Below are 27,637 nucleotides of genomic sequence, written 5' to 3'. Positions count from 1 at the left end.
GTTATATCATGTGAGGATCATTGGGAGATGAAGTGCTGTTTGTGTGGGGGCTTGCGTGGGTTGGTTGAGGGTTGATGCTGTCTCTGGTTGGCTGTGCAATTGATTTGGATTCTGAGGGCTTCATAGGCTTGGTTGTAGGTCAACGTGTCTGTTGATGGAATTGCTTGTAGAGTGCCAGGCTTCAATGCACTCATGAGAATGATGGGTGGTAGCGTGGCTGATTATTTTTGTGTTGCTCCAATCGAACTGGTGTTGTTTGGTGCCGGTGTGGGTAGAGATTAAGGATTTGGGATCGTGGCGTTTGGCTGCCAGCCAGCATTCGTGGATCCTGGTTTTTAATTGACATGATGCTTATCCCACATTGAATTGGTTGCAATGATTACAGTTGATTTTGTAGTACTATTGCAAATAATGAAAAATGTAAGTGTTGTTTTTAAAGTGCCTTTTTCCTCTTTTTAATCTTTTCATTTAGGTGGATTTAAATGAGGAGGAAACTATTCTGATTATTCGGCGTCTCCATAAAGTGCTAAGACCTTTCTTGTTAAGAAGGTTGAAGAAAGAGGTTGAATCTCAGTTACCAGAAAAGGTTTGTGAAGAGGAAGCTCTCTGTTGAATTACCTCTAATAATAAATCCAGACACCATATGATCCCAAATATACCTCTGTCAGAACTTAATCAATTCTGCCGGAAACTTCAGAAGGTTGAGCTTGGTTGTGAATCTTGCTTTACCTAACTATCAGTAATATCAGTAATGTAAAATAGGAAATAATTCAGAGCTAGATCCATCCATCCATTTAAAAACAATATAGGTAGTTCCTCCATTAACAACCACTTGTCAGTCACCCTTTGAATTTATGAGGCTGCTGAATGAGGAGACTTACAGCTGGTCTTCAGAGGCGGAGCAAAATCAATATGATGTCACTCCTAAGGGTCACATGGGAATTATTTTACAGCTGTGCCATTGGTGATGGTATTCCTGGTCCCAATTTTTGTCATTTTTCAGTTCTTTGCTGGTTCAATAATGTGTGTATATCTGTGCGTGCATGTGCATGTGTGTCTCTTTAGTGTATTATGCATTTTCTAGCAAACTTTACTGCTCCCCTTTTAGCGGAGATCCAGTATATGTGAATATAGAATAGTATTATTGATTATAATCATCTCAAGGATTAATAATCTTCCAAATATCATCAATCACTACTCCATTGACCATATAGAAAATAATACACATTTTAAATTAAATATAAACAATTAACCTTTGGAATAAGTATTGGTAAAACAGATAGGATAGATCAGGCGATATGTTTGTGACGTAACAAAAGAATTAACCTTTTCAGTATTATTCCCCCCCCCCCCAAGTCGTTGAGAACCAGCATAATTTGTTAGAATTCTTTATAACTTTGGGTAGGTTGTTTTGTAAATCCTTACCTAAATATAATTTTTTTATATTGAATAGCGCAGACATTTTAATACAGGGCTATCAATCTCGCAGCCCATGGATTGGATGTGTCATGCGTTGGCCATGCCCACGCCCGGTTTGGGTGAAGGGGAAAAAGTCACGATATGTCACTTGACGTTGTGATGATGCAAGTTTGACACCCCAGTTTTAATACTTTTTAAATTTTATTTAAAGGTTTTGAAAAAGCTGCATTATTTAATATTTATTGTCTGGTTTTTTTACAAGGTTGAATATGTGATAAAGTGTGATATGTCAGCCCTGCAGAAGATTCTGTATCGCCACATGCAAGCCAAGGGAATCCTTCTTACTGATGGCTCAGAGAAGGACAAGAAGGTGAGAAGACTCCTGGCATCTTGTTTTTTGTAGCACAAAACTCCCCTATGCAAAAAAGTAATTCTAACAAATAAATGATTTGAGCCTTCTTGAGTATAACTAGGAGAAAAAACAAATATTACTAAAGAAAAAGTAGAATTAATTATATATGAGACCTAGATTGTTGCAAACAGATGGTGGATTAAAACAGAAAAAGGAGGGAATCTGTAGTGCTTTAAACCAGTAGTCGCAAACCAATGGGCTGGGGACCACTGGTGGTCCGTGAGAAAATTTTGGTGGTCCGCAGAGAAAGCACCCCCCAGCAATTAATCCAGTCTGCGCGGGAACACAAGGCTCCGCCACCCATATGGCCCGCAGGAACACAATGCTTGCGTCGCTTGCATTGCGAACAACACGAGGTAGTGAGGGGAGGGGGGAAAGGGCAGAGGGGGGGAACTTGCCCCATTCGCTCCACACACCTCGCCTGGCCACTGGGCTGCTTCTCTCCACTTCTTTCTTCTTATGCTTTTGTCTGCATGCAAGGAAAGCAGAAAAAATATTTCTTTCTCTCCCCCAAACTCTGCCAGAAATGGGTCTTTGGGACCCTGCAAGGCCTCCTGCTCCAAGAGGCTGCGCCAGCATGACAAGTCTCACAAAGACTCATTTCTGGCAGAGTTTGGGGGAGAGAAAGAAAGATTTCTGCTGCTTCTATAGTTTTCCTTGCCAAAAGAGAGAGAGAGCCAAAAGTTTCTCTCTCTCTCTCTCTCTCTCTCTCTCTCTCTCTTTCTCTTTCCCCCTGAGAACGAGCTGGAGATGGTGTCCTGCGATCCCAAATAAAGAATGATCAATCAGTGGGAAAATGGAATGGGGAATTTTCCTGCAGACTTTTTTGGGATTTTCCCAGCGTGTCTGGTCCGCGAGATTTAAAATTATGAGTTTAGTGGTCCCTAAGGTCCAAAAGGTTAGCGACCCCTGCTTTAAACTGAGGGCAACCACCACTGTGAATTAACAGGAACAGATGGCTAGTTACAAAAGGTACTTATAGAATTTGGATAGAAAATATCAAGCCTAAGTAATTGTCTGAGAAACATGTTTTAGAATGTATTCCAAAACAACCATCGGATTTTGGAAGAAGACACAGCTGCTTTAAAAGATTCACAAAAAGGTCCCTACTACTGGCTGCTGCTATCACAAATACAGCATCTGTAAAATTCTCCAATTTGGGAATATCACAGAGTTATGTTTATATATTTATATATTTATGAGTTTGTGTGTGTGTGTATTACTATATTTTTGTGGCAAAGCAGCTCTTTCAAAGAACTGCACAGCTCTAGATAATATATTAGAACAAGCATATATACTATGCTGTGAATATGGTAATATGGTAAATATGCCATATATTAAGTGAACAATGTTTCTTCAGATTATATTAATTCATAACTACCTTTGTGTCACTTCCTCAGGGAAAAGGTGGAGCCAAAACACTCATGAATACCATCATGCAGCTGAGGAAAATATGCAATCACCCATATATGTTCCAACATATTGAGGTAAATTAATTTGATCATTTCATTCTAGAGGGATTCACACAGCTGTTATTCTCTCTTAAAGTATCATTTTTCTATTCTTTAAGTGTGATCTTTTGAAAACAGTTTCATTATAGATCAACTAAATGTTGAAATTTCTGAACAGTTACTTGACATCAGAAAGTTTGTTTTTGATGATGACTAATTAAATTCCCTGCCTGACTTTTTCATATAATCAAGAGACTTTTATTGTCCTGACTGACATGAAATATTTTACACCTTTTTTTAATCACATGAATATGAAAATACCTTCATTGTGCTTGCAAATTCCACTGAGCAAGAATTGCTGCTTATCCTAATTTACCATTGGTGAGCTGCTGGTTGGATTTGCACAGAGGTATACAATGAACTAGTAATTGCACATGGGACTTCTGGTTTTCTTCTTGCTTTCCTGAAAGCTAGGATGTGGTAATTCAATATGTTTTGATTTATTCCAGTTTTGAACCATGGCTCATTTGGGAGTAAGGAATTGGAAATCAAGGTTCAGTTATCGTACACAACTTGACATCTAACCAAAAAAAGAACAGAAGTGAACAAGCTGCATGTCCACACGCATTCACTTGCAGCAATATGAGACAACCCAACAATTGTAGCTTAAAGTTGTGTTAGTACAATTGTTATAGTAGTTGGCAGCCATGGAAATAGAAGTTATAAATAAATAATTGTAAATACACGAATAATCAAGCAAATACACGTTCAGTTATAAATCATTATTTTCTATGAATCATACACGTAATGCATATATTGTAAAATTGTTCATAGATTACCAAGGAAATTATTAGTTGCAATCATTTAATCAATTACAGAACTGAAAAAGCTTGGATGAGAAAGGAAAAACAAAGGAAGTCCAGTTGCGTCTTGAAAAAGCACCTTTGGGATTTAATCAATTAGTTGTCCATTATTTATTTAACCCACCACTTTAATAATTGCATGTAGCTTGCCAGCTAATTTATGTATCTTAAGTATGCTTTTATACTTTTTAGGAAAAATATAACTTCTGAAATCCATTGTTTTAAATAACATTGAAAATAGAAAGCTGAATTTATGCCTTTTAAGTGATTTACTTCTAGAGCTATGCAAAGCATTCAAGTGGTATTTCTCAAAGTGAAAAATAAGTACAAGTAGGTTCATTTCAAAAGCTGGGGGGTGGTTGCAGCTGATGTTGCTGCTTTGTAAGCTGATTCCCAATGTCCCTGTGTGTTTATATACTTCACTTTGATTTACTGTCCATGTTTTTCATCAGGTATCAAAGTGGAGGCCCAGAACGTGGCTGTTTGTGGCTGTTTCAGTTATTGGAAGAGAGATGTTTTATACATGGTCCTATACGTTGTAAAGCATTTCTTCTGATGAATTTTAGGGAACTTTTAATATGAAAAAGTAAATAATCCATTGTTATCATTTTGCAGGAATCCTTTGCTGAACATTTGGGTTATTCCAGTGGTGTTATCAATGGGTAATTTTTTCATTTATTTATGGCCAATGTATTAATAGATGGGGTTATATCAAATTAAAACCAAAAACATTCAGAAAATACATTGGCATAAAAATTAGAATAAGATACGATCTAGGCACAATAAAGCACTTATAAAGCACCAAGTTAATATTATATTGATAAAAGGAATTGAACCGCCCAGAGTTGTTTAAGATGGGAGCCATATAAATCTTTAAATAAATAAATCAATAAAGTAAATAAAATTAATAAACTGTGTACTGTTAAGTGCCAAATAAATCCCAGGGTTACTGGCATTATTTATTGATGTTATAATTGGAGACCAAAATACCAAAAGAAGCATATATATTAGAGAAAGTTATGTTATAAAACAAAAGTAAAGTGCAAATCAGCTTAAGGGAAAGCAAGTTATTAGAACTCTTAGCCAATTAAATATTTAGAAGGAATAGTAATAGCAACAAAGTATCTCTTTTGGGGATACTGGGTGATCTACCAGTTAGGTGGAGGCAAATCCCAATTTTGCATGGCTGCACATTAGACCCCTTAGTTTCTAGTGGAGACATATGTTTTCCTTACTTTCCTTGAAAGTAAGGAAAACTTTAAGGCACTAATTCACTGTTTCTGACTTTAAACATTCAAAACTGTTTACAGCAATTAACAATAAAAATTAAAAAAACATAAAAATTAGAATAAATAATATAATTAAAATCAAGAGCAGCTTAAAATCAGCCTCATTAAAATAAAAATACTATTCAATTCATATTTCAAAGCTGGATGAAAGAGATGGATTTTCACTCGTTTCCTAAATTGTGAGACATGCAGGGAGACACAACTACACCCTGGGGAGTACATTCCATAGTCTAGGGGTCACATAGGAGAAGCCTTCTCCCACATGCTAGAGCTTGTAGCTATGAAATATTTTCAGAAGGGTTTCTATTGCTGACCTATGCAGATTCACACAGCAGGAGAGAGATAGTCCTTCAGTTAATTATGGATATATTTACTTAGAAATATATCACTTTGGTAAAGTGAGATTAACTGCAGAGAATAAACTTAAATTAGTTTGTCAAGTCACGCTCAAATTACACAAAGAAAATGGCCTTTTTATATCTACAAATTTTAGAAAAATAAGCAATAACACATTGTGTGTAAAGCCTGAAAATAGAGGATGAAATATGTCCTCAGAAAAATCCAAACTACCAAAAAGTAATAGTTGAAGAGGTTGAAGAAGCAATCTTCTGAACACTTCAAAAGTCTGTGGATAACAAATATAATAGAAATGTCCATTCCTTCTATTTGTACTGAATACTGAATATTTCAATATTAGAATTCTGAAGTTTTCCTCTCTTAGGAGCTCCAGACCAACTAGGTGAAAAAGACTTTCTGACAAACATGTGATTTATGGATTCGAAAATTGGAAAGTGTAGCTTAGGGAAAGAATGAAATTTTCATGCAACCTGAGAAGAGAGAGAGGATAAAATATAAATGTATTTATAATTGCTGTGAAGGAAATTATAATCTTTATCATCTTTACTTTATGTTACTTTAGTATTTTCTTGTCATTATTTTTCTTTATTATATTTATTTTCTTTTATGGCTTTTATTTTGTTAAAAACTTTTTAAATAAAAATTATATATTAAAAAGATTCTTTCCAGACATAAGGTATTTTTCCTTCTAAAACTAGTCCTTCGTCCCTCCTTCCCTCCCAGACAGTATTTAGTCTGTTTGCTTTTGCTTTTTCTGGATTTTGGATTTAATTTTGGAAAATAGATTAGGGAGAGTTAATAAAGAGCTATACAAATAAAAATAATTCTTGTGTGGTGTTTTTTTTATTTTATTACAGAGCTGAGCTTTATCGGGCTTCCGGGAAGTTTGAGCTACTTGATCGAATTCTACCAAAGTTGCGAGCCACTAATCATCGTGTGCTTCTTTTCTGTCAAATGACATCCCTTATGACTATTATGGAAGATTATTTTGCCTTTCGAAACTTTGCTTATTTGCGGCTTGATGGTAATGTCCGTGATGAATCTAGAGTTCATTTAAAGATTACAATAGGAATACCTCTCGTTAATTAATACGCTGTTAAAAAACTAAAGGTCTATTTTGTATTATTGTAACAAAGGCTCTAAATTTTGGCTGGGAAAGCCATGTCTAACATTCTTGACTTTTATTACTTGTTGCCATTGTCATTCAGTGATTGCGAACATTGTTTGCTGATACCCTATTATTACAGTGAAACAGGCTGTCAGCTTCTGAAATGGTGTTTCAGCTTGTTAGCTTCCTATAAATGATATTGAGATACTGTACAGGGATCTTACAATCAAGACTAGGGTCACAAATGCTTCAAACATCATGTTCCTTTCATCTTTTCATTATTTTAAGGCTGTCTTTCAAAATAATAATGTGGTAGAATCTAGAAATTCCACTGAAGTTTTTACCTTCATTTCTCCAGTTCTCTAAAAGACTGTATTGTCAAGTTAAAATGTCCTTGGTATTTCTGATCCAGTTTGGATTCTTCTTAGTCATTAAAATTGATTAACGTTTACTTCCATCATAGGAAGTGATATTCTTAACTAAATAAAGGATTGAGGGGAGAGGTTTATTAAAAGGTTTGAAGTTAATTGCACAAACCACAGTATGTCTCTACAGATCTTCCATGTCAGAAGAGATTTCGGGGGGTTATGATTATATGAATATGTATAAAGATAAAATACTGTTCAATTAAATACTCTCCCTGTATTTGGTCGTTGGCTGAAGGTGAAGTTTTTTTCAAGGAAAAAAATCATATCTGAGAAGCATGTTTAGCAAAATAAAACTATTAGAAAAATAAAAATTAACTCTTCCCTAAAAGGGAGTTATACAAACTGCCGCTGACATGGAGGTAATGAGATTATTGTACAGGAGGATTCTATCAAGTCATCTCTTTGAGGAAAGATCTTAACTGCCAAAACAACCATGTCCTCCAACCTAGACCAACATTATCTGATCCATCTGAGTCACTCCTGATTATAGACACTTATGGGGAAGGGAAACAGCTGCTCCTACAGTGTGGTTATTCTTCAGGACAATCAGAACTTGTGTAAATAATAAGATTTACTTGAAATCACTTGGGATTTGCTTCAAATAGATGTTCCACTTTCTTATGAGCAGAACATCTATATGAGTAACTTGTCTCTGCTGCTTACTATGCAAACATCCATAAAAATATTGTGATCCACTTTAATGTTATTTCCCAAACTATAAGCAGAGGTGACGTACAAATGGCTCAAATAAACAAGCCACTTTTGAGAACTTGTTCTTGGGAGGTGTTATCAATAATCAACACATAAATATTACATAGAGCAATCAACCAACAGAATAGTTTGCCTTCAGAAGTCATGGGAGCTTCATCACTGGAAGCTTTCAAGAAAAGACTGGACTGCCATCTGTCAGAAATGGTGTAGGGTCTCCTGCTTGGGTGGGAGGTTGGACTAGGTAACCTAAAAGGTCCCTTCCAACTCTGTTAATCTGTTCAAATAATCCCAGAATCAGCAATATCAAATGCTTTTAAAGTCCAGTCTTTCATTCATGAACTTGAAGCACCATCTATACTGCACCATCTATACTGCTCTCTTCTTTGTCTTTTTCTCTAAAGAACACTGTAAAATAGGTTAGAGTGAGAAAGTGATTGGTCCAAAGTCACCGAAGTTTTTAAGGCTGAAAGTAGACTGGACCCTGGTACTCCTCACCCCCAGACCAACATTTTAACCACTACTTCAGACTAGCTTTCAAATATGATGGCTTAGAAATAAACTTCGCTGATTTTATCTTCATGTAATTGGTTAACAAATTCATTAGAGTCAGCTTCTTCACCAAGAACAATTGTAATTCTTCAGTTAAGATGCCAACAGTCTTAAAAATAGTTGTTCCTGAAGCAAAGCATAAGAAAAGTACTTTAGTTAGTACATTCAAAAACATATTCTTGCTTCCAAATTCATTCTGTATTGCAAATAAAGGGGTGAGTCCCCAGTGTAACTAAATCTGTGATCAATATTGTAGATGATTGAAAGTCTGGATAATGAGGAGATATTTGCAGGCTAGGAATTCTTGAATTCTTTTTTTTTAATTTACACTGGGGTGTTTTTTTTTAGGAACAACAAAGTCAGAAGATCGAGCAACTCTGCTGAAGAAATTCAATGAGCCCAATTCCCAATACTTTATTTTTCTGCTGAGCACAAGAGCAGGAGGTCTGGGTTTGAACCTTCAGGCAGCTGATACTGTTATAATTTTTGACAGTGATTGGAATCCTCACCAGGTAATTTACAATTCATTGTTCTGTGTTGTTTTAGTAATAAAACAAAGCTTTCTGTGAACAGTTATGTGTTAGAGTACATTAGAGATGCTGTGTCATTTCCTACCAAACTTATTCTGGATTCATCCGCTTTGTTTTCTTTTTCCAACCACTATCAATTTTGCTGCGGGTTGTGAAATAAAATTTGCTATGGTTCCCACCACCAAGGATATAGCATTTGTAGGGGCTCCATGGTAAAAGCCTTCTCAGTGATGTCTTTTCTCCTCTGGAACAGCCTATGCTCAAATAGATGGACCACTCCCACTATATTACATTTTTGAAGAGCTGCAGAAGACTGAATATTGGTTATTTAAACTATAGGTAGTGCCCAATTTAAGACAATTTTGTAGTTATGACTGAATTCGGACCGTCCCAGTCCATCTACAGTCACATGATCGCAATCTGGGTGCTTGGCAACCAGCTCACGTGATTGGTTGCAATGCCCTGTGATCTTGCGTCCGTCATTTCCCTGCCAGCTTCTCCAAAAGTCAACTCTTGCTGTGCCTCCCTCACATCCTTGCCTCTCACGCAGCTTCCTGTAAGCTGCCTTACTTGATTATGGGAATCTGGAAAGAAGCTGTCTCAGCAAACTCTGGGATTTGCTTAGCGGCTGCCACCCATGGCAAATAGATTTAATAAATAAATAACTGGGATTGCAGGCATTGATGTTCACTAAGCAATACAGGCATGTTTTACTATTGCATCGCTTAGTGAGGGAAAATCCTGTCCTAATCACCATCCTAAGTCAAAGACTATCACTAATGCCATTTGTTAGACATAAATATAATTGTTTTTATTGAAATACTTAAAAGTGCTATGCAAATTACAATATTAATATAAACTATTGTGCAATGTTTAAACAAGCATATATATAATGGATTTAAATTAGTGAGAAAGAATGAGCTAAATACTTACATTTTTATTAATGATATATTCAACATCAAATTTTCTCAAACTGGTGGGAAAGCAGAACATTTTGATGGCAAGGAAATGGAAGTTACAAAGAAGAGGTCCCACAGGTGCTTTTTCAAGAGGCAACTGGACTTTGTTTTTTCTTTGAAGATGTTTTGCTTCTCATCCAAGAAGCTTCTTTGGCTGAAGAGATGAAAAAGTTTCTTGGGTGAGAAGCAAAACATCTTCAAAAAAAAACAAAAACAGAAAGTCCAGTTGCCTCTTGAAAATGACCTGGATGACTGAAAATTTCCACAGACATTTATGAAGAAGACTTCCAAATTCAGGATCTGAGTAACTTACGTTTTAAGTTCTTACAATGACCATGGATTAGGATGCTCCATTGGCAAACTATATTATGTTGCTGATAGTTGAGTATTAAAGCCAAACTCCGGAGAAAGCTTGTTATATATATATATATATTTAAATACCATAAACAATAGTTGAGGTATCTTTTTTTTTGAGGTGAATAATATAACATAGGTGAGCTCTAAAATACATCAGTCATCAATCTGATATATTAACCATAAATTAATTCTAATTAAAATTGAAGAACAAGTGGAAACCAGTTATGATAGAAGAACATTCAAGTAACTGTATCACAATATGATTGTGTGATTTATGCTGGCAGTTGGGAGATGTTGGTATAACAAGACACTCATCTTCCTTTATATCATTGTATTATGGATCCAGGAATTCATTAATTGGAACTTTGAAGAGCTTAATGTATAAGAAGGTCTAAATTTAGGAATATTGATTATAGTCTGTAGTGCTTTTCTGAAGGTAAAATGTTGATGATGATGTTTTGCTTTGTCAGTTACTCCAATATTATAAGTGTACCAAACATATGTTCTACAGGACTTGCAGGCACAAGACAGAGCTCATCGAATTGGGCAACAGAATGAAGTTCGAGTCTTACGATTGTGCACAGTGAACAGTGTTGAGGAGAAAATCTTGGCAGCTGCAAAATATAAACTGAATGTGGATCAGAAGGTCATTCAGGCTGGCATGTTTGATCAAAAATCTTCAAGTCATGAACGAAGAGCTTTTCTCCAAGCCATATTGGAGCATGAAGAAGAAAATGAGGTATTCTACAAAAATCTCTGTTAAAAATAGATGTGCATTGCATTCTTACTCCTCCCAATTCCAGTATCCCTACGCTTATTCACTTAGTTCCTGATTCATGCTCTGGTTCAGGGGTGTCAAACTCATGGCCCACGGGCCGGATGTGTCACACACTGGCCATGCCCAGTTTAGCGAAGGAGAGAAAAAAATGCTGTACGTCACATGACAATGCCGTGACGACGTGAGTTTGACACCCTGCTCTAGTTCATAAGAGAACACTGAATCATGCCCTGACCATCAATCTTAGCCAGAGCTGAAGAAGCACCAGAAGTGGAAAAGTGAGGCTTTACCAACAGAAACAGAAGGGGTAGACTCTGAACTGGCAGAACCCCCAGACCCCTATAAACCCAGAAGTGGCTGTTGCTCTGCTAGCTACTGTCAGGAGTGGAAGGAAATCCGAGGTTTGTCAAGTGATGCAGCAGCTCTTAAGCCAGACGACTAGTCCAAGCTTGTAGAAAGAGTTGTGTCCCAGGTCCTCCCCCGTAGCCCTGCAACATCCCCATGCTCCTTAGGTGGTTCTCTGGCTACTTCCCACTTACTGGCCCATGTATTTTGGAGTTACCCCAGCAGTCCCATGGCATTGCCCTTTATGACAACAGGTAGTCCTCGACTTAACAACAGTTCATTTAGTGACTGAAGTTACAGCAGCACTGAAAAAAGTGACTTAGGACCGTTTTTCATACTTACGACCAGGGGTGGGATTCTACCAGTTCGCACCTATTCGCTAGAATCGGTTGTTAACATTCTAAGCAGTTCGGATAACCGGTTGTTAAAAGAAATTACTGGCCTAATCCTGTAAGGAAGGCAGGAAGGAAACATTCTGGTGTTGCTTACAGAAACTGCCTCTCCGTTAACCCTTATTACATTCTTGGCAGGACTAGACTTCCAGTCTCAGGAACTTCTCTGGAGTTTTTTTTCTGCTACTTTGCTGCTACTTTGCTTGTGTGGAGTGACCATTCAAAGTTACAATGGCACTGAAAAAAGTGACTTATGACCATTTTTCACACTTATGACTGTTGCAGCATCCCCATAGTCATGAGAGGCCAGGCGAGGAGATGCGTGCCTCAATGTGAGTGATATTGAGTTGGCCACGCCCAGCCAGTCACATGACCACCAAGCCATGGCCACCCAGTCACATGACCACCAAGCCACACCCACCACCTAAGCCACGCCCACAGAACCGGTTGTTAAAAAATTTGAATCCCACCCCTGCTTATGACCATGGCAGCATACTCACAGTCCCTTTTTCAAAATTCAGATGCTTGACAAATGACTTTGCAACCTCCTGACAAGCAAGGTCAGTGGGGAAGCCAGTGATTCACCTTACAACTGTGGCAGGAAAGGTCGTACAATGGGGCAAAATTCCCTTAAGAACTCTTTTACTTAGCAACGAAAGTGTTGGGTTCCATTGTGGTCGTAAGTCGAGGACTACCTGTACATCACTGAGCGAGAGCAGTCCCAGTCCCAATTGCCATTGTAACTTGAGGGCTATCCGTATATGCACATACTTATATTTTCTAATATAATTGACTCTGTCTAATGTTTTTTTCTAATAGAGGGTCAATTTGGTGTAATGGTTAAGGTATCGGACTAGAAAGTGGGAGACTGAGTTCTAATCCCTTCTTAGGCACAAAACCAGCTTGATGACCTTGTGCCAGTCACTTTCTCTCAAACATAGGAAGGAGACAATGGCAAATTTGCAAACCTTGCCAAGAAAACTGCACAGGCTTGTCCAGTCAGCCTCTCTGAGAATCAGACATGATTGAACGAAAGAAAACAAAACTGTAAACATTTTTGTTTCCATCTTTAGGAAGAAGATGAAGTTCCTGATGATGAGACTCTGAATCAGATGATTGCACGACGTGAAGAGGAATTTGACCTTTTCATGGTAGTGATGCATGTTTCTAATTGTGAATAGAAATTGTTGCCTTGTTAACCTTTATAGCTCACTTTTTAGCCTAGGGATGAAGTCATTAAAGTAGAAAATTGTGAAATCCCTAACACATAGGAATGTATGAAACAGAAGGACACTCTTAACAAATTGCATCTTTATCTCCTTTTGAAGATGTCCATTTCCATAATTAAACGTTATAACTGCTTCTCTATGTTAAATAATAAGTGTGGATGCCATTTCTAGCGTTTCAACATAGAATAGATTGGAACACCCTTTTAACTAGCAAAATTATTATTCACCCTTCTGTGAATTTTGGACCTATATATATTAACCGTTGAAAAGAAACAAATGAATAGATCATGCTATTTTTCAATATACGGTATATCAGTCAGGCTAAACTAAATTAATTATTTTTATGTATTTCTACAAAACCTGAGTGAAATACAACACTTACCTATTTATTGGATTAAAAAACACTAATCTCTCTATTAGATTAATAACTAGTCTTGAAATGCATTTCTCTATGTGTGCCACAAGAGGCTGCTATGATCCTGGCTGCTAATCCAACTGGTCTCTCTTCTTCACCTGTTCTGTTTGTTGGCTGCCTTTGAGTCTTTCTCATAGATCTTAGTGACAGATCTTGATCAGAATAAATGAAAGCAAGAGGGAGCAACAGTAGAGAAGCAATGAGACTTCTTTGAAGAATGTTTGTTATCTATGTACTTTTTTCTTTACCAAATTTATACAGCACTATTAAAAACATGCAGACTAAAAGAACGTTCCAACATAACATTAGACCATTGAGAATAATAAAAAAAATATTTTTAAAAATGAAGGCTCTATAATGATTAGAGATCTAATGTTTATGGATTTTTTTATTAGTTATAAATACAGGAAATACTTTAAGACTGATAGATTAGTCAGAAGTCAAGAACATATTCAGTTTCTCTAAAGCCAATAAATTTTTAGGGTTAATTAAAGATAGGCGTGGGATCAGAGGTGGTATTCAGCAGATTCTGATTAGTTCTGGAGAACTGGTAGTGGAAATTTTGAGTAGTTCAGAGAACCGGCAAATGCCACCTCTGACTGGAGATTTTACAGTATCCTTCCCCTGCCACGCTCACAGAACCAGTAGTAAAAAAATTTGAATCCCACCACTGCGTGGGATGTATGTAGAATTCTGTATAGACTAATAATATCACAGACTGTAGCCATACTGGGAGTTTTGGCCCATTTTCACATTAAGCTAGAGTCTTCTTTTTCTCCAAAATTATTGGAGATGTCCTCCTCTTTCATGTGTCCTACTGTGAACTCTTGTAATCAGACAACCCCTGCTCCCAAAGTCCCCTCTATTTCCTTTTAAGAAGCCAATATTTTTATTTATTTGTTTGTTTGTTTGTTTATTAGATTTGTATTGCTGCCTATTCGCCATGGCAACTCAAGGCAGCTTGCAACATATAAAACCACAATTTAAAACAATAAAACTCATAAAATCAAATAAATTAATATAGTAAAATCACCCCCCCCCCCCAGCGACAGCAGATTACGTGAGCCATTTAATGGGCTCCATCCCGCTCTGGGTTCCCCAGGCCTGCTGGCAGAACCAGGTCTTCAACGCCTTCCGGAAGAGAATCAGTGGGGGCTAGTCTAATCTCTGAGGGAATGTTCCAGAGCAGGGGTCGCCAACCTTTTGGACCTTAGGGACCATCAAACTCATAATTTTAAATCCTGTGGACCTGGGAAAATCCCCAAAAAAGTGTGCAAGAAAATTCCCCACCCAGTTTTCCTACCGATCAATCATTCTTTATTTGGGATCGCAGGATAACGTCTCCAGCTCCGTTCTCAGGAGGGTGGGGAGAGAGGGAGGGAGGGAGGGAGACTGATTGACTTTTGGCTTCATGCAAGGAAAGCAGCAAAAGTAGCAGAAGCTGCAGAAGTCTTTCTTTCTCTCCCCTAAAATCTGCCAGAAATGAGTCTTTGCTGGCGCAGCCTCTTGGAGCAGGATGCCTTGCAGGGTCCCAAAGACTCATTTCTGGCAGAGTTTGGGGGAGAGAAAGAAATAATTTTGCTGCTTTCCTTGTGTGCAGCCAAAAGCAGAAAAAGAAAAAAGCGGAAAGAAGCAGCCCGGTGGCCAGGCAAGTTCCTCCCCTCCGCCCTTTCCCCCTTCCCCTCACTACCTCGTGTTCGCAATGAAAGAGACACAAGCCTTGTGTTCCCACAGGCCATGTGGGCAGCGCAGCCTTGTGTTCCCGCGCAGCCTGGATTAATTGTTCCAGAGGGAGGGAGCCACCACGGAGAAGGCCTTCTTCTGGGTCCCACCAGGTGTACCCCACTGGTGTATCTACACCAGGAGTATTATGGTAGAAGGAACTGGATAAAATTTTAGAATAGTAATATTATCCCAGTGAGTTAGGAGTATATTGATCCATGCACATACATGGGTTAAAAAGTCTTATCTTTAATAGAAAAGATTAGTATGTGTAATATTATCATAGAGTGCTTTGGGTAAATATTTTTCATTAAAACAAAAGAGTCTCTCACCTTCATTATTAATGAAAATGTCAAGATTTAATTGACCAATATCTTAGGCTGGGTGATTGATATTGTAAACATTTCTTCAGGAATGGATGTGATTAAAACGTTTAAAACTAAGCTCATCGTTTGTGGTGTTGCTATAGAAATGTCAATAGAAGAATAACATTCTGTAATTTTACTTATGTGTATCTCTTATGACAATGACACTCATTAGGAGTTTGTGTGCAGTGTGGCCTCTGTGCTGATCATTTTGCTGATTAAAGGGAATTGAAATCAAAATTCTTTGTAAAATCTGCTGTAGGAAATACACAAAGTCTTGAAAGTATAATTCCATTATCTGGGCTGAAATTCTGTGGCTATAATTATTTCACAATGGTTAGAATGGAATATATCTATATGGTTTTTCATATGGTGTTGGGGTAGTTACTATGTAACACTAATTTGTACATAGGCAGAAATGTCTGCACCCAAAACCCCTCTGCCTTGCACCTAACTTCAAGAACAGAATTTACTGTAGTTAAACTTTAATTTACTATTGTACGGAAACAAAAATTGTAGGAAACAAATCAGATTAAATAATTGTTGCTCTGAGATTTTGTGCTTAATAAGCTTATATTTCTTTTTTAAATGGTAATTCCCAATGTTCATTTATTGCCAAATTGAGCATCAGCTAAATTGATGAATCAGGAAAAGGAAGGCTGAGGAGTACAATTGGTGTCCTACTAAATTGTAGCCTAATTTACTTGGAAATCAAGTAATAGAACAGATTGCTGAAAAGCTCAGTATTGTGACACCTGCGTGATAGCAAAAGCTGTAGTAGTTCTTAGTTTTGATATTACTTTAAAAGAAGATTATTGTGGAAGAACTAATGCTTAAAACTTAATATATACAAATAAGTGAAATTTGTTGTTGAAGGGTATTTGTACTTCTGCAAACTATTTCTCAGTCATCCTGATAATTCCCTCTTGTTTCTTGGTACTTGCAATTTGGCTAAGATCCAGTATTAGAACGGCTGATGTATATAGCTTACTATATTTAAGATCTGCTTCTTAGAGTGGATGCTTAATTGCGTTTCCTGTTCAACAGATATTTCTAGTTCATGGTGGTGTTGCAGAATCCAGGTTGGCAGATAATTTTATTGAGAAAATAGAAAGCCAGCGTTTATTTTGCCATCACCTTCCTTAAATATTACATTTATCACTTCTCTAGCGAATGGACCTGGATAGGCGCAGGGAGGATGCTCGAAACCCAAAACGCAAACCACGCTTGATGGAGGAAGACGATTTGCCATCTTGGATCATCAAAGACGATGCTGAAGTGGAAAGACTTACATGTGAAGAGGAGGAGGAAAAAATATTTGGGAGAGGGTCCCGTCAGCGTCGGGATGTGGACTACAGTGATGCTTTGACAGAGAAACAGTGGTTAAGGGTATGTAAAACTTATTCTTTTCAGTATTAATTATAAGATACAAAAATACAAGAATAAGAGCCTCGGTGGCACAGAACTGCAAACTACTACTGCTGACAGCCAGCTGCCTGCAATTTGGCAGATCGAATCCCACCAGACTCAAGGTTGACTCAGCCTTCCATCCTTCTGAAGTGGGTAAAATGAGGACCCAGATTGCTTAGAGAGGGCTGTAAAGCTCTATAAAGTGATATATAAGTCTAAGTGCTATTGGTAGGCAACCTGGAGAATAAAGTGAAATTCCCCTCTGAGGTGAACGAGTAATTTGGAGTACCTCCCTATCAGATACTACTAAAATTGTTGACCTTTGAGGTTTTGGATTTGGAATAGTAGACACTTGCTCGTCTGACTTTAAATTGAATGGAAGAACTTTAAATTGAGTGGTGTTGAAGAATTGTACAGGAGGATTGAGAAGGAAACATTTGAGCTGGTGGAGTACGAGTTTACCTTTACTTCAACATACTCATTCTGCGAGGGACTTGGCCCCTTCAGTAATCTAAATGATGAATGATGATTTAGGATTGGAGGAATGTTTTCCCATTTCTTTTGTTCAGCACTAGAATGTGGAGCCACGAGAGTGACCAGAGGATGTAAATGTGCCTCACATCTTCTTTAGGCAGGGAGCGTCAGGCAGGTGTGTTTCCAAATGCAAATATTTTCATATTATTTCCCTTCCTTTATCTGTGTTTGTTTGTGTGCGTGTGTGTGGATGCAGATATAAAGAAACCTTTTGCTTGCCTTTGGATATGATCCATTTTATTGTATTGCTGATGGGAAGACAATTTAGTTAGCTGCAATACGTAGTCACGATTATGCTGATGAATAAATAGCTTGATTCAGGAAGAAGTTTCCTTACTGGAGTTAAGTTCAGTAGTTTTGAAATAGTTCAACATAGTTTCTCAGATGTGAACAAAAAGCTTTTAGGCAAAGATACAGAACGATATTTGTATTGTCTGCATTGCAAATGTTTCTGCTTGGATTAGGTACCATATGTGTAATAAGTTACATTTCTTAAGTGGATGCAATTTCTTGTGATATAAAAAACATTATTACAATATCACTTATTGGGGAAATGAATAAATACAGATAGTCCTCAATTTACAACAGTTTGTTTAGTGACTGTTTGAAGTTAAAATGATGCTGAAAAAGTCATTTTTCACACTTATGACCACTGCAGGATTACTGTAGTCACATGATCAAAATTCAGATGCTTGGCAACTGACTCATATTTATGACAGTTGCAGTGTCCTGAGGTCAGGTGATCACCTTTTGTGACCTTCTGACAAGCAAACTCAATGGGGAAGCCAGATTCACTTAACAACCGTGTTAATAACTTGACAACTGCAGTGATTCATTTAACAACTGTGGCGAGAAAAGTCATAAAATGTGGCAAAATTTCACAACGGCTGTCTCATGTAGCCACACAACCCTTGGGCTTAATTTTTATCATAAGTCAAGGACTATCTGTACATCCCTAGAAGTTGGAAAACGCATTCTTTCCGTATTTCCATTTTCTTAGCCCTACTAAGCAATCCTGAAATCCAAAACTATGACCATTTGCAATGAGCCATGAAGGTTTATGTCCTTGTCTCACCAGATGTTTTAATTCTTCTGAGAATCTTTGTTGTTTGGAATATGCCTAAATGCTCTTGCCTGTCAGTTGCGTTTTGTAATGGAACATCTGGGACTTGCTTGCTTGGGGTCGATCAGGTACTTGATGTGGATTGTATGATTGATATGGGGAGAATTTCAAACAAATTACAACCTCGTCTAAAAAAAAGTGGTTTTATCAGAAGCTCAGTAAAAGATAAAGAAATGCTAGCTATTAAAATAAAATAGAACTTGGGATATATGTGCAGAAGCACAAAAAGCACTGCTTTTGTTTGCCTTATAAACAGAACTGACCTACATGGCAGCATTCCAGAAGTGGTGAATCCAAAATGATTTGAAAAATAGCTGCTTGCAAGCTCAGCTAATACTTCTGATTTCTCTCATCCCTGAGGCACATAGGAAGCTGCCTTTAAAACAAAATTGTGGTCTTTCTACTTCAGGGTTATCCCTCCCTTCTTTGCTGGACTATATATCACCATCCACTAAGATTTCTTGCAGTTTGTTCTGAAGAACTCAGTCTTTCTTGCCCTTACTCTGGAGAAATGAGGGATTGTACTTGAGAGATTTATGTGAAAAGTGTGTGCTTCGCCTCAGAACAACACAGTAAAAACTCTTTTTAATGCTGTACATCACCCAGAGTCCTTCTGGAATTGGGCTGCTTTGGAAATTTGATATACAAGTAAACAGATGCAAAATTTCTTCACCTGATGATACCTGTATATGCTTGTGGAATCAAAACAACTTGAATATGTCTTACGATACATTAACTATGAGAAAGATAGCATGCTGCTGCTGCTGCTAATAATAAATACTACAGGTGGATAAAAATGCCCAGTCCAATCTAAACATCTGGCTGACTGTGCGACCAACAATGCAAGAATCTGGATGATGATGATGATGGTTATTATTATTATTATTATTATTATTATTATTATTATTATTATTATTATTATTATTATTATTATTATTAGACAGAAAAATGACAGTGTACACAGCAAACGAGATAACTATCCTGGGTTTCGTATCACTAATGACTAGTCAAACACTTCCCAAGCATTTAGGACTGCGTGATGTACCGGCGGATTATGTGAGCAGATCCCAGTAAGGTGGCCTTCTGCAGCTGACCAATGGTGATTTTGTCAGCTCCAATTGTTTTTAAGTGCTTGCCTAGGTCTTTAGGCACAGCACCCAGTGTGCTGAGTACCACTGGAACCACCTGCACTGGTTTGGCATAACTGAGTCTCTGCAGTTCGATTTCCAAGTCTTGATATCTGTGATTTTTTCAAGTTGTTTCTCGTTAATTCTGCTGTCACCAGGTATGGCAGTTTCAACGATCCACACTTTTTTCTTCTCCACAATCATGATATCTTGGATATTGTGTTCCAAAACTTTTGTCAGTCTGTATTCGGAAATCCCACAGTAATTTTGCATGCTCATTTTCTACCACTTTTTCAGGCTTATGATCCCACCAGTTCTTTGCTCCAGGCAGATGGTAGTTGCAACACAAGTTCCAATGGACCAACTGAGCGACTGTGTTGTGACGTTGTCTGTAGTCAGTCTGAGCAATTGTCTTGCAACAGCTCAGTATGTGATTGATGGTTTTGTCTGCTTCTTTGCAGAGTCTCCATTTGGGGTCATCAGCAGATTTTTCTGTTCTGGCTTTGATTGCATTCATTCTAATGGCTTGTTTTTGGGCTGAAAGAATCAGGCCTTCTGTCTCTTTCTTCAGTGTTTCGTTAGTCAGCCATAACTAGGTCTTTTCCTTATCTACATCATCATCATTATTATTATTATTATTATTATTATTATTATTATTATTATTATTATTATTATTATTATTATCAACAACAAAAAGAACAACAACAACATCATAATCTAATCACAAATCATGTATACTTTCAGGAAAATATTTTGCAGTTTTACTAACTAGACTATCAATTGACTATACTCTCCTACAGGAGTACTACCATCTAATAAATATTTTTAGAAGGTGACAAAATGATTAAAATGCATACTCTACATAGATATATCATCATCATTATCATTTTAGTCATTGTCTGTCCACTGCAAGATGAAGGCCTCTGCACATGTTTCCAAACTATATGATTCTGAGCTTTCTTTTACCAATTGGGTCCACAATCCAATTTTGTGGACACTTTTTATCCAGTGGGATCCATTCTGTGACTGCCTTGGTCCACCTGCCATCAATTCTTTTTGCTATGTGACCAGCCCATTTCCATTTCAATTTACTATCTTGATGATATTATGTATACCTGGGTATATAAAATACACATAGACTACTACTATGTTGCAAAATTAGGTTAAAACACACAGATTGGGAACTATATTCAGATTACAAGGGAACATATTCCATATTTTTGGAAGTGTCTTTTGCATATCTAACATAAGTAAGTTGTGATATTGTAGAGTAAGCAAGATGGGGAGTGATTTAATCACTTGAAAGATTATAGAAGGTTTAAGAAAAAGAAACTCAAGATTTATCCTGGTTTTTTTTTTTTTTTGTTTTTTTGCTAAATAGTTGGGGAAAGAAAAAGAGAGAAAAACTTTACCGGGCATCCAAGACTCTCTTATTGTACTCTGCAGCAATACAGTAGAGTTTGGGTAGTCTTTGGGGAATTTGTTTTTGGCCTGGTCTACCTGAAAGAGCTGATAGGCTCCTAGCAGTTCATAAATGTGAAAGATTCTGGATTTTTGACTTTTGATTACTTTGGGTTTTTTTTAAAAAAAATGAGTTAATCTAATTATATTAAAAACCAATGTAGAATTAGGCAAAGGAGACTCGGATTCAAGTTTCAACGTAGTGCTATATGATTTGGATTCCCTTAACTTTCTGTGAATTAACCAACCAACTTCGTGAGATTGGTGTTGGGGGAATAAAGTTAGGTAAACGGAGAGATGAACTTAGCAATATGTGTTTGTGCTATGAAGCAACCAAGGTATCATTTTTGCCTCCCCCATTTTAACAAAAATATTGCTGATACAAAAGAAAAGGGGTATAGGGAAGGGTTAGTGCTTGCAAACAATTGCTTTTTGTAACTAGAGGTATTTTTGAGTTCAAGTGAAAAAAAATCAAATGGCAGTTTCCATCTCTTTCCAATCAAAAGTAAAGAAGTGATTATTTGCTGCCTTTTACTGCTTTTTGTGAGATATATTATCTCAGCCTGGTAGGATTCTGTCATACTTAAATTGCTTTGTGTTACATTGAAACAGTAGAACTGGGAAGTGTGTTGCAACTGTGTTTTACTGATGGTGGCTACATATCATTGTATTAGATACAAGTAGTTCTAGGACTGGTTTCATTAATATTAGTGAAGTCCAGCATTGTCAGTCTTGTATATCATTAGAGTCTGCTTTGGAGAACTATTAAATGATCTGGGAAAGATTTTGAGAAAAAAGTGTTACTGTAGTATAGACACATGCTCATAGTGTGCTGGATGGAAAGCTAATGTTATTAAAATTTGTAATTGAGTACTATAGTATCTATTTCATAGAAATTTGTAATCAGGTACAATGGCATCTATTTCAGAAAAATAGTGTAGATTCTGCTGAGGTTCATAAAATATAGGGTTTGCAGACTATGAAATACATGAAATGGTGTCACATATGTAGAAGACTACATATGCTCATTTACATTTTGTCAGTTTCAAAAGGTTTAAATTGACTGTTCACATAATTAATACAAATCGCAAATTAAAATTGGGTGCCACCTCATCTGATTAAAATTCTACACTTGGTATATCAGCATTTTAATTTGATGAACACTAATATATAAATTTTCACAAATCTTTTACAAAATACAGAGAATATATTTTATTCAAATTGTTGGATTTTTAAAAGAAAACATGTTTCATAATTTAGCAGCATTTGTCTGCTATTCACAAAATTATAAAATACACAAAAATTGATATATTTATGAAAATCTGTAATTTTCATTGCAATATCATTTTTTCAAAAAAAAAAAAATATTAAAAGAGGCAGATTCAAGCAGGTGCGGCATGTGAAAATTAATAGACCAATGGTGTGCTTATCTGTGAGCAGAGAGAGAAAAAAAATAGATCATTTGATTTGTTTCATTTTTAAAAAATCATTCCTAAAAGCATGTTAAACTAGAAAGATTAGAAAAATTAGTGTGGGGGGGGAAGGGAATTGGTATTTAAAGCAATCCAAGTAAATTAACATTATCTTTGAATAATGAACTAGCTTTGGGTGCTGCACAGTCTTAAAATACAGACTTCACTGTTTTTGCTTTTTGAAAATATATATACATTTATATATCTGGGTTTTTAAAATATTGATACTATAATTAAAATGCTTCCAGAAATCAGTAACTAGTCTGCCGAGCAATAATTTTTATTTGTATTCTTGGAATAATAATGGGAAAATATGATAAGTAGTTGTCAATATTAAAGAGGCTTGAAGGGAGAAGGCTTTGGGCCTTGTGGTAGGTAGTAGAATGAAACGGCAGATTTGAGAATCTACATTCCTTTCAGTGTTGCCTTTTCAGTAAAATAAAATTACTTGTATATGAAAACATAGCCTTTCCCCAGCTCTCTTTTTTTTCCTGATCAGCTGATGAAGAGACTAGCAGCTCGCTGCTTTGCTGGCTTGTTAATTTTATCCCCACTAACTGTGATTTCCGATAGCCGGCCTGCTGATAGTGGTAAGGTAAATATCCTTTTTCATTGCCGTCTTGAAGATTCAGTAGAACTACATCGCAGGCATGTGTAGGTGTGTAACACATCAAAAGCTGATGTTCTCTGTGTTTTTCTGTGTACAAATGAGTGCTTAAGGAGAAGCGATAACATTAACTGTTGACAGCCCTGCATGCTGTATTTATTATTAGAATTTCTAGCTTCCAAGATTTGCAGAACAGTTTCTTTTGCATAATCTTCGGGAGCTGCTGTGATGTGTAGTGAGTGTCCTGCTTTAGCCAAATGAATATTAATGAATGTGTGTGCAGATATATACATACATGTATATATGTGTATAGATATATTCATATTCTCTTTTCTCCCACCTAACTCATCAGGTCTTAAGCTTCTTCCTAGTGGTTTGCTGAATGCTGTGGAAGCATGGTAGAAATTGTCTTTTGATTATTAAGGCCTGGGTTAGCGTCTCTCCCTCAGGATTCTGTGTTCATGTTTGTTCGTTGGATTTGCACATCGAAGGATGAATAAGAAACAGACTGAAATCTCCCTGGCATTTTTAACATGCCAGCCTGTTTTGTCTGATGTACCAGGTTTATTCACAAAATGTTTTGCAAGCAACATAACCCAGAGAAAGGAATTGTGTCTGGGATGTAATCACTCTTTGTATATTGATCGTTACACTCACATGATCATAAATATTAGCCATGTTTGGTGCTGTGGAAAAATGAAGGTAATTGCCTTACGATTAGAGCTGTTTCAGAAAAAGATTGATTCACATTTGCATGTATCTTAGGTATTAAAGGGGAGCAGAGAGGACAGTGTCAACATTTATGATTTGAGAAAGCATCATAAAGGTTGATGTAATTTATTTTTAAAAAGCAGGATTGTATTTTTCTTTTCTTTTTCTCCAACACATTGTTAATTTTAAGCTGCTTGTAAAACAGAACTACTTACATCTCTGGCTTTTTTTCTTCTATTTATTTATTTTTTAAGTTCAGATTCTCTGATTGTCACATATATTTCTCAGAGTGTGAACAATTTCTTTTAAATCAGATCTGGTTTTGCAGCATTTTTCATTCTGTCATTGTATAGTGTTGTTGGCTGTGATTTAAGGTTCATATTTGCAGGTAAATTTTAAACTAGTATATGTTGCCTGAATGTGTTTGAATTGTGTTGTTTCTTCCTTATCCCATAACACTACTATTCTTTAGATATCAAACAATGCATTGTTTGCTACTTCTGCATTGTGAGTAGGCATTGTCTTAAGGAAAACCACATTGTTTTAGATGTATAATACTGAGACATTTTTTGAAATTCTGTTTATAAATTCGTTTGCAAAAAGAGGAATATGTGTGAATATATTTGAAGGAATTTTTGTTTTACTTTGTTAAAATTGTTCTGTGTATAAAGATACCTTAAAAATGATATCTGAGTGTAATTGTTTTAAAGAATACAATGGATCATTACTTAATTGAGTGTATATGGTTGCATCAACAAATGCCTTTTGAGGTTGACCTTCCTTTCTACAATCAGACTACTTATGAACAATGGTATTGCTGTGTTTCTAAAAATGGTTGATGGTCCCTAAATTTCTTTTGTTTAACTTGAACGTATAAACTGTTCAGTTCATAAACCTTACAAAGTTTGTTTAGACTTCATTTAATATATATTTACGCCTCTTTACATATCTATATATATTTTCCTGTTTTCCTAATTAATAGGCAATTGAAGACGGCAACTTGGAAGAAATGGAAGAGGAGGTTCGGCTTAAAAAACGTAAAAGGAGAAGAAATGTGGACAAGGATTCAGGCAAAGAAGATGGCGACAAGGCAAAAAAGAGGAGAGGAAGGCCTCCAGCTGAAAAATTGTCACCCAATCCTCCTAAACTTACAAAACAAATGAATGCCATAATTGATACTGTGATCAACTATAAGGACAGGTAAGGTACTGTTTTTCCTAATCAGCACTTTAGTTTCTTCGGAACAAATTGCATTTTTCATCATGCCATAGTTTGACATTAATGTGCCCTTGCATAGAATTCTAGAAATTTGTTTCATATAAAACTTTCATCAAATTTGAAATCTATGTGTATACACAGAGAGAAAGAGACACAAAAAAACCCACATGCATAAACTGACACACACACAAACATATTTGGAAAGACAAACATTTTGTGTATATTCTTGTATCTATGCTTATGAATTCAAGATAAATATTGGTAGTATTATCCTAAAATGAGAGTATAAATAGGTGCGTGTGTGCAGGTGTGTGCAGGTGTGCATGTTGCATATATGCTTGTGGATGGATAGATAGAGAAGAAAGTTTGTTTGTTTCAATCAAAGTAAGCAGTCTGCCATCTATATAAAGTTATAGAGAAAAGCTGTACTACTTAAGTAATAGTTTCATATTTCATCCACATAAAAACTTTTCATAAAAGAATAAGATTTTCTCTGTCTCATAATAGTGTTTCAGAAAGTGAACGTTGAAACTTCTTCTAGGGACTTCATAAAGAAAAACTTGAAATTTTTGCATAGCTAGCAGTAGATTTAGTAGGTTTCTTGAAACACCAGTGGGATGATTATTCTGTATTGGAAACTGTGCAAGTAAGCAGAGTTCAAATAAATAAATAAACTAAAAACTGCAACCAGGAACACAGTAAAAGGATTGCCCTTTGGGGTTATATTACTGTATCTTGAACACAATAGTCTGTTTCTCAATTTATTTACACTAGCAAGATATCCATGGGCTCTGGGTTTCTTCACACAAAAGGATGTAATTTAAAAGTGCAAAACAGGTAGCCCAAATGTCACCATCAGACTCACACAAAAGGATGATGCTTTGCTTTTTCCTTTATTTTTGCAAGGCAGGCAGTCAGGTCAACCATTTCACCCTTAACTCCCCCTCATAGACTTTTTGGATGTGGCCTTCAATAAACCTTCCACCAAGTTTGAGTCAACAGTTGTGTATTCTTGGTCCAAATAGTGAATTATAAAACTTATTTCTATCCCCACTCAAGAAAAGTAGACTAGTCCAACATGTTTTACAGTGATTTTGGGATCACCTAACAAAGTTTGTTTGTTTACTTTTAAAAACAAATTATCTCAGAATTATTTAGAGACATATTTTCAGTCTTTTAATTGTGGGGCTAGTTCAGAAGATTCTGAAACATTGTCACTTGGCTGGGAAAAGAATTGGCCCTTCTCCCATTCTTCAAGAGCTGGTACATTTCGGTAATCATTGCATATCTGCAAATAGTTCTTCAGTACTGAAGAATGATACTTTGCATAGAATTGCATTATTTTCCTCTGAGCATTGACTTAGGAATTCTCTCATAACTGAAGAAACTGCTGCAATACTTTAGCCAACTGAATGGTATCTTGGAGTAGCATGGAATGGGGGCATCGTCCACAGCTATTTTACATACATACATTACAATTGTTCTGACCCTGCTTCAAAACATGACAAACCCTCTGTGGTTACCTAATTGTTCCCTTTATTAGGAGCGCCAGCAGCCCCAGTCAGTCTCTGTCTGGCTGTCTCTCCCTCCCCCCCCCCTTCTTATTTTGTTCAAGTTTACTTCTGTAAGAACCCTTTCTAACTAATGCAGAAATAATGGCATGGTTCGGTGTTTTAAATGACATATTTGCTAAACCTTCTGTTTACCTACATGACTCTTGCCTGTAGGTTTATGCAGTGGATTTTGAACCTTTCACATTATTTTTTTCAGAAAAATCAAAAATAAAGTCTATTCTGGTGGCAAAGCATGTTGCAGGCATTTCTGGGTTATGTTTAAGGCTGTACAAACTATACTGAAGACTGTGCAGATCTGTTGGACATCACAACCTAATTTAAACCCAAGGAAACATACTGTACGTTTTTATATGTGTGTGTGATGTCACAAAACACAAAAATTGTAAAAGTTTATTTTATGCAAAGCATTATCATGCCATGTATTTAAAACATTCTTATTAGTATAGGTATTTTCCAGAGTGAACCAGCTGCATTTATTTAACTTGGCTTTTATTTGAGATTCTCCAAAAATCTCCCTTTGAGATAATATTATAAAGGTTTTATATATATATGTATATTCTTGAAATGAATATTCTTGGATTTTACATTTTGTTGTGTTGAATTAGTACGCTATCTCCAGAGGATTTCTGCTAGTTTTTGTAAGAACAAAACTTTACTAACTGGGCTAATTCTTGCAAATGTATTGTAGAGCAGAGTAAAGTTTCTAAATGAAAGCTTTTGG

General features: G+C 36.4%; 1 protein-coding gene across 4 annotated transcripts in view; it reads left to right on the top strand.

Annotated features, from left to right (window-relative positions):
- Positions 1–27,637, top strand: part of SMARCA2 (SWI/SNF related BAF chromatin remodeling complex subunit ATPase 2) — a 115,896-nt gene that overhangs the window by 71,955 nt on the left and 16,304 nt on the right. For all 4 annotated transcript variants that reach the window (XM_087957772.1, XM_026675650.2, XM_026675661.2 and 1 more), the window contains exons 20-29: positions 473–586; positions 1,682–1,789; positions 3,232–3,318; positions 4,761–4,807; positions 6,649–6,815; positions 8,936–9,099; positions 10,945–11,172; positions 13,022–13,099; positions 16,850–17,068; positions 25,107–25,324. In XM_087957772.1, the coding sequence (XP_087813898.1) occupies positions 473–586; positions 1,682–1,789; positions 3,232–3,318; positions 4,761–4,807; positions 6,649–6,815; positions 8,936–9,099; positions 10,945–11,172; positions 13,022–13,099; positions 16,850–17,068; positions 25,107–25,324 (1,430 nt within the window). The remainder of the gene's footprint in view (positions 1–472; positions 587–1,681; positions 1,790–3,231; positions 3,319–4,760; positions 4,808–6,648; positions 6,816–8,935; positions 9,100–10,944; positions 11,173–13,021; positions 13,100–16,849; positions 17,069–25,106; positions 25,325–27,637) is intronic.

Source organism: Notechis scutatus, chromosome 2 (assembly GCF_049901735.1).
Source record: "Notechis scutatus isolate UNSWTSFEM ecotype Mainland chromosome 2, rNotScu1.2, whole genome shotgun sequence".
Classification (NCBI taxonomy): Eukaryota; Metazoa; Chordata; class Lepidosauria; order Squamata; family Elapidae; genus Notechis; species Notechis scutatus.
Note: the sequence above shows the minus strand (reverse complement) of the source record. Positions and strands in the feature narration are given on the sequence as shown.